Source organism: Protopterus annectens, chromosome 2.part2, assembly GCF_019279795.1.
Source record: "Protopterus annectens isolate FY-2018-M chromosome 2.part2, PAN1.0, whole genome shotgun sequence".
Taxonomy (NCBI): Eukaryota; Metazoa; Chordata; order Ceratodontiformes; family Protopteridae; genus Protopterus; species Protopterus annectens.
In genome coordinates, this window is record NC_056730.1 from 347,382,814 (window position 1) to 347,395,887 (window position 13,074).

At 37.2% G+C, this 13,074-nt stretch overlaps 1 protein-coding gene across 1 annotated transcript in view; it reads right to left on the bottom strand.

The window, feature by feature from the left end:
- Positions 1-13,074, bottom strand: part of COL9A1 (collagen type IX alpha 1 chain) — a 655,564-nt gene that overhangs the window by 259,280 nt on the left and 383,210 nt on the right. Inside the window, exon 13 of the mRNA XM_044063896.1 lies at positions 12,920-12,943. Within this exon, the coding sequence (XP_043919831.1) occupies positions 12,920-12,943 (24 nt within the window). The remainder of the gene's footprint in view (positions 1-12,919; positions 12,944-13,074) is intronic.

Genomic DNA, 13,074 nt, shown 5'->3' on the forward strand with positions numbered 1-13,074 from the left:
ATATAAAATTGTAAATACTGGAATGATAGAGGGATCAGTTCTAGGCTCTTTCGTGTTTGGCAGTTATATGCAGACATCCTAGCCAATATCCCAGAAGTGTGACTGACCATATTTGCTGATGAATGCAAACTGGGCATTGTTATCAACCCTTTCACAGATGCAAAATAGCTCCAGCAAGGGCCAAAACAGAAATATGCCTGCTGTATCTAAAACAATCTCAAACTAAATGAGAATAGTGCGGCAGAGTAGCATTTGGGGAAAAAAAGTTGCTCCCACCTCATATGTTATTAATGGTACTCCTCGTCAGATAAACAGGGTCATAAGTGACCTAGGTACTTATGTGGACAAGTCTCTCTCACTCAATCATCATGTTTCCACCATAGTCATGAAATTCTTCTATATGGCTCAGTTGATTTCCAAGGGAATATCTTCAAGATCCAAAGTAGTTATCATACCACTGCACTCTTCCCTCATCAGACCCATTGATAAATATAATTTTGTATACACAAATCCAGGCATATCACTTAACTGGATATGCCCCAAAGATTTCTAAGCAAGAAAATTAATGGTCTTAAATCTTTCAACTTCTCCAACAGATTAGCACAATATTCCTTAGAGTCAGTAGCCTATAGGTTGCTGCAAGGTAACTTGTGTCTCACTTTTCAAGCCATGTAAGATGTAGTCATATTTCACCTCCCATTTCTTTGTAAAACCAGTGGCTCTACAAACACCTGCACTAATAACTTAAGTCCACATCAACAAATAAACAAGATTCACAGGGTAGATGATTTCCTAATTCAATGTATTCCTAGGCTATGGAATAACTTATCAATGTAGGTCAAACAAAGTACTACGTTGGCAACTTTTAAGGGTAGCCTTGATGACTTATATTGGGGTTATCAAGTACAGTGCTGCATGGCTTGGGACAAGAGCACTATTAACTGCAGGTAAAGGGTCTGATTAAAGGTGCATATGGCTCAGCCTCTTATGGTCCCCATGATCACTTGCTTAGTATGTTCCTAAATAAAACCACATTATGCCATACATGGTAGGTGTGTGCATATGTTATTTATTTATTCTTTGTTTGCATGGTAAAGGTAGATATTCGCTTGTCAAAGTGTAACATTCTAGTCAGGACACTAATGACTATAACCATAACAGTCTCTAAAGCCTTAATATTCAGATGGTTTTAATAGTGTAATGCTACTGCTACTCTTCAGAGTTATCTGTCAAAACCTTAGCCTAATATGCCAACACGTGTTTTTCTTCTGTCTCTCTTTCTTTCATGTAGCTAAACCATGGCTTGTATAGTGTACTAACTGCACACAACATCCATACATTATAGCCTAATATCTTATTAGCCCCTGCTTTTTTCTATAATGTCACTTCATGATGCAAATCCACATTTAATCAAAAAATCTATCTTGCAGAAACTGCTTATTTAGACAGGATAATGAAGTTCATATTATAGCTTATTTTCCTTCTCTTAATGTAACTTTTATTTTCCTTCTCTTCATTTAACTGATCACCTTCACATCTCTTCTATTATGATTTTTTTTTATTATTGTCATTAGTGTCTCTGCAGCAGTTATCTTCTCTCCTAAATGAGCATTGGCAGGAAGAACTTTTAGTTTCAAGGTAGATCATAATCTGGTTTTGTAAAGTTGCAGGCTCTCACACAATTGCAAGTGTGCATGCACACACACACACACACACACACACACACACACACACACACACACACACACACACACACACACACACACACACTCTCTCTCACATGCACACTCTCTCTCACACGCACACTCTCTCTCACACACACACTCTCACACACACTCACACACACATACACACCTCTCACACACACATACTCACACACACACATACTCACACACACACACACTCTCACACACACACACTCTCACACACACATACTCACACACACACACACACACACACACACACACACACACACACACACACACACACACACACACACACACTCTCACACACGCATACTCTCACACACACACACTCTCACACACACACACTCTCACACACACACACTCTCACACACACTATTGTACAAAGCATCTGAGCTGCACACCTTCTCCCCACACTGACTTTTTTCAAGTGTCTTTTTAGCCAGTAATAAAGAAGTGATGTACTTCCCTTTCTAGGCACAGCTGAATATTTACACACTGTATCTACCATCAGTAATTTAATATCTCCCAATGGTGGACTTGTGCTAACCTAAAAATAAAAAAATTGTGAATTTATGTTTGTTTAGCAAGAGGTTACATCACGTCTATTTTTCAGCGTGTCTGTGGGTGAGGAACTCTTCATGATGAATAGAGCAATATAGCTCCTTCTGGAGTTCCCAGGCATCCTTCTGATTTAAAAAAAATTCTAATTAAAAAAATGTAGGAACATTACACTTCCTTAAGTTGTTTTGTTTGCCTGGAAATACTTGTCCAGGATGGATTTAACGTAAGAATTAACCATATCTAAGCCAAGAGTGGCATTAGTGGACTGGTAAAGAGGACAAGAGTCTAGGTCATTTAGTTCGTGTCAAGCAAGGTCTTCTGATGCAGTGAATGACCTTATGCTTACTATCTCTACGGCTAGTCTGGGGATTTAAATGACAGAATGTCCAGGAATAAGGAGGTGATTACTGTGCATATTGGAGTGACATTTTATTTTACTAATCTATTGGATGTACAAGGTATAATTGTCTAAAATGCTATTGTTACAGGTTCTAGACTTGGTAGGTATGTTAATTAGTTTGGGAAAGGTTAGTCTGAGTAAGGAAATGGCTAAAATGTGACTTCTTGGTATCCAAAGGATCAGTGTTAAAGTCAATCTTTATAACTATATCAGTTCATTTAGATTGTTTTAGAATGCCCAAAACATTTGTTTTCTACAAGTTAGAGGTGGAAATGCAGATTATGAGATCGTAATGAGTGCAAATATCTTAAGCTGACTGTTAATGGTGATGGAAGCCAATGTCTAGTTATATGTTTTTTACTGATATTGTTATTATTTCCAGCTGGGGTAAATACAACCTGGGGATCTTTCTCATAAAAGGAACAGTAACCACATATTTTATGACTCATTTTATTAAGGAAAATGTGGAAATCATTTTATATGCATGTTTTGTTCATAGGCAGTTAAGTCCTTTATGACAGGTTTCAGTTATATCAAGAATACTGGTTTGTCATCAGCAATCTGGTTTTCTAGTAAGTCCATTGCATATCTTATGCTGAGTACATTTAGATAACATATTTTATGTTATGCATTGCTTGTGTTTGAGTTTTGCTGATCAGTTTAACAGATAGCTTCATTATTTTTGAGAGGATGTATTAATATAAGTGAAATGGATGATATTTAGTAATGATGCTTGAGAAGGAGGCAAATTTGTGTTCTGGTAGTTGTAAAATTTAGAGATAATAGAAATGAGAAATGCAACCAGACATATATAAAACAAAACCAGGAGAAAGGGCTATGGTTTACATATTTAATGTAAATAAATGCATAAATAGTGCAGTGTCTGTGGTACAGCCAGTAACACACTCACCTTTGGTGCAGAATGCTGGGGGTTCTGTTCCCACATCAGGTAGATCAATTACTGACACTGCAAGGCAGCTTAAGAAGAGTGCTGCTCTCCTGAGTGCATCATCCTTTGGATGAGATGTTTAACCAAGGCCCCATCTGCTTGAGTTGATGGTAGCTCAGGCAGAAATAAAAGAACCTATAACACCTATCAAAAAGAGTAGGGGAAGCTCCCCCATGCCCTGGCCAAATTTTACTTAGTAGTATAAATACCATCTCACGTCTCCCATGAAAAGAGGCTACTAGCCTAGTGGGATTAACCGGGTCAATAATCGATAAATAAGTAAAGTATTGCTTTCAATGGAAAATTTTAATATAGCCATGTTGGGTAAGATGCTTTTCTTGTCCATGTTGCTGTGGGTTTAGCCACTTGGGTAAGAAGCATTATGATATTATATAGTTGTTGATTTGTTAACTGGATTTTATAGTTTATTATACAGCTGAGATAGTTTTTATAGTGGATTCTAAAGTGCTTTTTGTCACTTCTTGATCTCATTTTTTTGGGGGGTTAGGTTTTTTAAGGTAGTGGTCATTTTCTTTCTTTAAGATATGAAGCTCAGAAGTAGTAAAGGTTTAAGCAGAAAATTGTTGGGGACTTCTGTAGATTTTCTTAGGTGGGACCAACAACAGGCCTACCTAAGCTACAGTTACAATAAATAACACAATAGTAGTGCCAAACAAGTTATCTCTGTTCTTGTTACTTGTAAATTAGTTAATTAGAGCATTAAATTCCCATGTGTAGAGGGAAGGCAAAACTCCTTCCAGTGGCCATCCTTGCAAATATTCACTCTGAAGTGCAGTTTTATAAACTTTATTAGTTATCCAGAAGGTTAAGTAACATAAAAGTTATAATCCTTTACAGGTGAATAGGAAAAGAAGCAGCAGTGAGTGTGCATGTTGTAAAGACATATTATCAGCCTTATTCGAGGTGCTTTTGCTTGGTATGTAACAACATATCAATGGGCATAGACACAGAAAGATAGAATGTTGAAACTTAAATGTCTATGTCAAAAATATAGACATATAGGGAAAAATGGGAACCCTACAATGTGTGATTGTTTTATAGCATGGTTTGAGGAATTTCCCTTTTCCCCTCAATAATGCAGTCTTGGAGATAGTATATTTAATTAACGTAACAAGTGATCGTCTATTTATTTATTTTTTTTGATGTTCTGACTGTCAGTGTTATAGCACTTGACATTCATGTTTCATATAAATATATGCACCCCTATTGCATTGGTGGGGGTTTGTTTCTTCATTATGTAGTTCCTATCCATTGTGCCCTTATTTTAGAACTGATAACAACTTTGGGCACAGTGACTTTCCCATTAAAGGAGTCTGTACCTTTCCTATCAGAATTACAGCATTGTATAGCAGAGCTTCAATGGCTAGAGTCCCATTTTAATACTGAAGAAAAAGCAACCAAATGAAAAGATGTTTTTGTGAAGCAATAAAACTCAGTACAAGCATGGAAGGCATGAGGAGCACCACTCCGGTGGTGTAGAGGGTTAAAGTCCTAACTATAGCCCAGTAAACTCAGCTGCAAGTGACTGACAGAGCAGCAGAGTGGGATGGGTGTACCGATCCTTTAGGGGAGGGCACTCACTGGTGATAATCCCTTTCCTTGGTGGTCCAAAGAGGGGAGTTGCCCTTGGACATAACCAGCAACCATGAGGGAGCAGGGAAAGGGAAACATTGATAGGGAATATAAAATATTAAAAAAAAATAAGATGATGGCAAATACAGATGATTTCCCAGGACACCCTTAATATCCATGACCAGGCCTACCCCTACCAGAGCAAGTCTGGGTAGTACGAAAAATGCTGGTAAACCCTACATGGACATGGGGCACTAGGGACTGGGATGGTACAAATGTATTCCAAGGGGACAAAAAAAGGTGGTAGGGATGATAATTTCCTTTAGTAGCATGCATTTCATTTAGTTTAGTGACGTTGAGTCCATAATGAAAGATGTGGTATTAGTTATATTTGACAACAGCTATTGCAAGTACTCAGTATGTTAATGCTGGCATCTTCTAACTGCATTTGAAAGGGTTACTTGATTTAAAATCTAATTCCTGATACTGACTTCCCCTTCCCAGATGCCCTTAATTCTCAAATCCAACACATGTTAACTTATTACAAGATTATATACTAACTATACATTTTGAAAGCGTTATAATAACCTCATAAATCCTAAAATGGAATTTCTAGTAGCAGAGCAAGTGGACAATAACTGTAATATAACCATTATGAATGTTGCTGTGTCTGTTGAAACACTGTCAAGCATTACCATGTTAAAAGTGAATAATTTACCATGAAAGTTTTTTGTTATCCCTTCCTAACAATCATAAAAAATATTCTTTCCAGACTAAAGTCTTATAGATAATCCAGTTAACAAATCTACTCACCCTTCCACTAAGTCTTCTCAAAACCAGTTAGGTATAAATAAATCATAATGAACTTTATCATACAAGGTCCTACGTAACTTAACTCTTATTTTTTCCATATTCTTTTCACCGCCATGCCTGCCAAACATCAGGCTTCCCCCAAATGAACTTCAGAGAGTTTATTCCATTGTGGTGGAGAGTCAACTGAACCACGGAGGTGAGAGATGTCTGAAGGAATGATCATTCAGGTCATAAGAGTTTCTTGTATCCTTGTTAGTGTCCCCACTATGAGGAAATGTTAGTCTCTTACTCCCACACCAGGGTCAGAGAATAAGCTGCCTAAATTATAGCAGGGACCAACAACATCTTTCCCCTCTGAGTACTTGCTTCCATGCAATCACTAATGAAGACTACCACAAGCTGATGGCCAAAAGGCTGTCACAATGCTTACTATATAATGCCACAACTCTGCTGAGATTTCGTGGCACCATAAATCCTGCTTGTCCTGCAATCCCCTTGTATAAACATGCGCATCCTCACCTAGCAGCTCTGTGAAGCTTCAGAGCCAGTAAACAATTTCAACAGCAGGCACACTTCCTTGCAGTATTAGCGACCATCCACCAGCCTATACTCTACATAAGACCAACCCAGCACCTTCCCATCACCAATATAAACAAACTAGAAACCTAATCGATTTTAAGCCTACAACCTTAAACGAAACCCTGAGAAACCTCAATTGGAATATACTAAAAATCCCACCCTTAATGAAGCTGTAGAGTTCTTTAATTCCACATTCCACAACACCTTAAACAAACTAGCCTCAGTAATGTAAAAACTACCATATAGCTCACCAGAGCTACTAAGCATATCATGACTGCCAGGGACAAAGTATAGGAAAAATGGCAATGGTACAAAAATCCCACAGATCTCCTACAATTTAGATAGCTCTGTAATCAAGCAAAGTGTTGAGTCATCAATGACAGAAAAGAATATTATCTAACCCCCCAAAAAACTGCAAACAAAATCCAAAGACATTTTAGAACTCTATCTCATCTCTATTTAACCCTGGTACCAAACACAACCCCTGCCCATTCCCCAAGAAAACCCATAGTGAAATAGCCACCCTCTTCAACTCACATTTCATCAACACAATAGCCATACTTACCACTTGCTTTCCCCTAAGTCTGACACCAACTTCCATCCACTAACACTTCCTTCACAGAATATTATTACCCCCTCCCCACTCACCTTTCCATTCTCCACCATACCCATTGCTACTATAACAAAACTACTCCTTAAACTGAAACCTGGCTCCAGTGCCCCTGACAACTTAACCCCAGAATACTTCCAAATGTCCGCTAGATCAATTGCTTATCCCATCAGCATACTTATCAATAGATCTCTCCTAGAGTCCTTTGTACCTACTTCTCCTCCACAAAGGTGGTAATAATACAGATATCTCTAATTTTTGACCCATTACTGTTCTCTTCCCCCTCTTTAAAATCTTGGAGAAATGTATCCATAATCATCTTCTAAATTATCTGCTCCTAAACCAATGCCTCACCCCAACTCAACATGGGTTTAGGCTAGGTCATTGCATACCGCTCTTATTTCCTTCATGGACACAGTAAATCAAGTTAGAAACACTGGTAAATTTGTATCTTCACTCTTTCTCAACCTCTCAAAAGCTTTTGATACAGTCTCCCACCCTCAACTCTTCACTAAACTCTGCAATCTAGGTATCTCCTCCAGCTCTGAACTGGTTCATTAACTATCTAAAAAACAGACAGCAATCTACTAGATGGTTCAACTCTTTCACTCCATTTCCTGGGTCTTCCACAGGTGTTTCCCAAGACTCCATCTTAGGACCTCTTCTTTTCAGTATTTTTATAAATGATTTTTACACCACTCTTAAAATGAATCAGTTGTACAGTATGCAGATGATTCAACCATTATTTGCTCTGCTAAATCGACAACAGAACTTCAGCAAATAACCCATAATGCCTTTACTGCTATTGAAATTTGGATGGCCAATAATCATCTTACCCTAAATCCCAATAAAACCAAATTGCTATTATTCACTCCTAAGGAAAACCCTCTCTGTAAACAACACAGATTTCACCATTCAGTCTCAAAATAACACCATTATAGAGGTTGCCTCTCACACTAAATTACTAGGAGTTATTTTGTATGAAAGTCTGAAATTTGACCTCCATAGCCATAATAATATCAAACAACACACCTAGAACTAGGCACTCTGTTTAGCCATAAACACTTTAACTGCTCTACAAAGTGAACTCTTGCCTTAACCTTTCTCCTTCCTTCTCTCCTGTATGGTGCTCCTCTCCTTATCAATATCCAGTCCTCCCTAGAAACCAAGCTTGTGTCCTGTTACAATAAGGTTGCCAAGTTGGAACTAATGCAAAATACTCTTCCCATCACTGCATCTCCCTAAAATTGCTTAATTACCTAATTACCTAACCTAATTACAACTAATCACAGCACACACAATCATTTACAAACCTTTAGACTGCCTAGGTCGTACTTCCATTTTAACCTACTATCACCCAAATAGGCCACTCAGATCAGAAAATCAACTTCTCCTGCAAGTAAACAAACCAAAACTCCCAGCTGGCCACATGCGCCACTCTTTCTCTATTGCCAAACTATGGAATGTTCTCCCAATAGCTATCAGAACCAATAGTAATATCTCCTTCTTCAAAAAAATCTCTGCGGTAACACCTCTCCACTTTATGGAAATGCAGATACCTCAGTTCCCATCCCTCCATAACCTGATTCCCCACAACTTAAGAGATATTCACCCTTTCATTTACCACTAATTTAAAACATGTATAAGATATCTCTCTATGCCTAACTATCAGGGAATAACTGAATTACACATTGCCAGGCACTATTTTCTGCCTGACACTCTTAGAGCACCTTGAAAAGCAAAGCAACAGGACTGTTTTAACAGCTATATTTTCTTTAAATGTACAGTAATATGATTGCTAAGTTACTATGTATCCCTTAACTGTATTAATCTGTACATATCGCACATTACATACATCTTATTCCCATTTTGTATAATACTATTTGTAACTACTAACTGCTTTGAATATTAGGTACTATTATACTAACTGGTTGTGGAGCTTTTCTCCCCAGGCCTCCACTGAAAATGAGCTCTTGTGGTCCAGTGAACTATCCGGGAAACAAATGCCAATAAGTAAATAAATAAATGAATAAAAGAATTTGTGCTGCCTGAGACATTGTCAGAACTTTATCCCTCTGTGTCAGCTTTTCTCCCTTGGCCTCCACTGAAAATGGGCTCTTGTGGCCCAGTGGACTTTTCCAGTAAACAAATGCCAATAAATAAATGAATAAACTAATTTTTGCTGCCTGAGACATAGTCATAACTTTATCCATCTATATCACTAGACCTGGCTAGAACTACAGAACTCTTACCAGAACCCACTTTACGTCTATCATATTATTTAGAATAATTCAAATAATGTAACAGAATGCTACAAGTATCATATCAAGTCTTTCTGGTACCACATCATTGTTATTCTAATTGGACGTTTTTTTTTTACTTTTTTCTCCCCAGGCCTTTGCTGAAAAGGGGTCTTGCATGGTCCAGTCAGACCTTCCCAGTAAACAAACAAACATGATCAACCATTCAATCAATAAATAAATAAATAAAATACTACCTGAAGTTATTCACAGAAATTCAAGCTAATTATGTAGTCATATCAATTATAACATTTCTCAGGGCACTTCCCATCCCCATTAAGACCATATTATAAACAAAACTAAGATTTATTATACAAGAAAAACTGCTCTTAAATAGCTTACATTATGAATAATGTTATACTTTTTAATGAATGTGACTGTTGCCAGGAAAAGAGTGATAAAATTAAAATTAAACATTATTCTGTAGAACCACTCTTTCTTCATTGGAAGACTCACATAATACCTAAACTTTCATATTCTTCTTTTAAATATTTTGACCTATTAAGGAAACTAGATCTAACCAATTCTATTTCTTTAGCCACCACAGTTATTTCACCCCACATGTACCTCTGTCATACAGCAGCTATGCAGAATGCTGATAACACACCAGCTCCTGCATTAGCTCTAATTACAGCACACCATTTCTGTCCTCCAGAACCTAGTCAGGGGATTAAGCAACATCAACATTTTTGTATATCATCAAACTGTCATTCATTGTTAGCAATTATTTGGGAGGAAAGCCATGCATTTTACATATAAATATCACTTCCCATGCATCTCCCTATGGATCAGACTATGAAATGTTGCATCATATCATCTGGCCAATAGGCATCAGTACTATCAAAGGGACAGTCCCTTATGCATCATTACACATCACAGGTTTTCATTCTGCACTTCCAAATGTATACCTCAACAATTCAAAGTCATTTTCAACTAATACAAAATAATTTGCCAATGCAAACCAATTCAGTATATCCTCTGCTTCCTCAGTCACAGCTATGCCCTTCTCAACTCTAAGACCTTTCAAACTTTTTACCCTCTTAAAAACTCCAAAATTAAACCTGTAATTAATGGTATGGCCTGCATGTATGAGCTACACATTCATAAAAAAAACAATACCTGGTGAATAAGGGACAATATTAATTTCAACAAAATAAGAAAATACCATTTGGTTTCAGATATTATTGTAACATGGTGGCAAATGATCGATCAGCATGTACATAAACAAACTTTCATGAGAAATACAATATACGATAAAATAATTTACTAGATAGTTCCAGATATCAGTTATCACACTGATTACAAAGACTCTTGCCATTTGAATTTAGCAAATTTTCATTCTGCTCATTGTTCATAGGTTCATAGATTAGTACTAGGCTAAACTGCCCTTGTGGGCCATTTTAAGCCTAGTCAATTATCCCTTGTGAGATTCAAACCCTGCACCTTGTGTTTGTAAGGCAAACACCTTAACCATTAGGCCACCTTCCTAAATTATAGAATTATAGAATCAGCTAACATTGTTTCTGACACTTCTGTAAAATCCTTCCCATAATTTCATTCTTCTTTCTTGGTTTCAAACTAGTGTCTTTCCAACAACAGCTGGAGTCAAAAAGTATTAAGAGAAGCTGAGTATGTCAACTTAAATTTGAATCTTTTCATATGACATTCTTTCACAGCATACAAAAATTAAACTCACTGCTTAGTAGTTTGCTTTGAAGAGTCACAGCTAAACCTTTATTCCATCCCCTTTACACACTTTCCTGTCTTCTAAAGCACAGACAGAGTTTGTTCTTTCAAAAATCAGCTCTCAGGCTGAACCACAATAATTTTAAGTAGCCCATTATGCATTTCTGATATCAATGGCAGCATATAATATGAACTATATGCTTTGAGACTTTTCTATGAAAAACTAGTGCAGGTAACTTAATCTTTGTCTTACTGAGACTACTATCAGATATAAATGGTGTCATCAGTGCCTTACTTTCCACTCCAATCAGTTTATACCCAACAGTTCCAAACTTTGCATGCAAGTTCTAGATTTGTTCTTGGATTCATTTAGCTGTTTGTTATAAAGTCAAAATGGCATCTCCTTTCCTGACTCAATGGCACACAGGGATGGAGCTCTGACTGTGACCCAGGTGATCAGAATTCCATTAGCTTCCCCTGCAATGTAGGTGCTGGGCAGGCTGCGATACTAGGGAAGAGGTGTGGCCCACTCACCTCTCTTAGAGGGGGGGACAGGAGGGTTGCAAGTGCTTGAATAGCACACAAGATGTATGATTTCACTGGGGAGACTAGGGAAACTACCTTCCATAGTTCAGTAAAGGGAATGGGGTTGTTTGCTGGCAATGCTCTTTAAAAAAGTGAGTGATGATTAGTAAATGTGCATGGCTGCCTTTGGCTCCTTAGCCAGACACTTACACAGGTAGGCATGGCTAAAAGGAAAAGCATTTAAACCACCCCTGATGGTGGTCTGAATGATGGCCCTTTCTGCTAGATTGGTCAAGGGGGAGCTGATGATTGGTAGACACCAGGGGCACAAAGTGCAAAAAAAGAAAAGTTATATGCTTGTAAATCATCACCACATTATCTCCATCTTCATGTATGAGTTATCTCAGGTACTTAAACAATTTACCTGCAAGTTTTTGAAATCAGCAAAAATTTTCAGGGAAAGCTTCTAATACACATTACTTGAATTACATCTAAATTGTTAGAATTCCAGTTTTGTGATTCCTACAGTAATGCAGTCAGCTATGATTTCCAGTGTTACAATTCTTATAGAGATATTTCACATTTTCTTTATTTTGTACTAAAATAGCTCATGTATAACAGATGAGCTGTGTTTCAAACTACTTTTTAAACACTTTTACAAAGATAAACTATACACTTCAGTTAGTTTACAAAAGTCATTGCAAAAGCAGCTGGAGAAGGTACCTTTATTCCTGAAGTGTGTGTGTTTGTGTGTATGTGTGTGTGTGTGTGTGTGTGTGTGTGTGTGTGTGTGTGTGTGTGTGTGTGTGTGTGTGTGTGTGTGTGTGTGTGTGTGTGTGCACGCGCGCGTCTAGGTAAGCATCTGTGCCAAAGTTCTGCTGTACATGTTTTAACAACATATTTAAATTACGCTATGCAACAATTTGTTAGTGTGAGTGATCCACTATGATATGTAAGGCTTTTGCTCAGCATCTTAGACATGCAAGTACACTGTTTTGCAGTTAGTAAGATAACACAATTAAATAGAACACATTTTAATTAGAAGGCAAGTATTTAAGAGCAAACTATGCTATTTTGCATTTAGTACTATAACAAAATTAAATGATGAGTTTTCACTTTAAACTCTCAGTAAGAAAAAGAATTAAAATCAACAAACATTACATTCTTATCAATGTTAAAACATTTTTAAATACTTACAGAAGGCCCACGTTGTCCAGAGGGCTAAAACAAAGTAAACAAAATGTGTTATTACTGACATGCAAAACCGTATTTACAGCAATATTAAATATATCTGCTATCATACTCTGGTAGTGTTTATAAATTAACATAAATTTATGAAAATGTAATTCTCC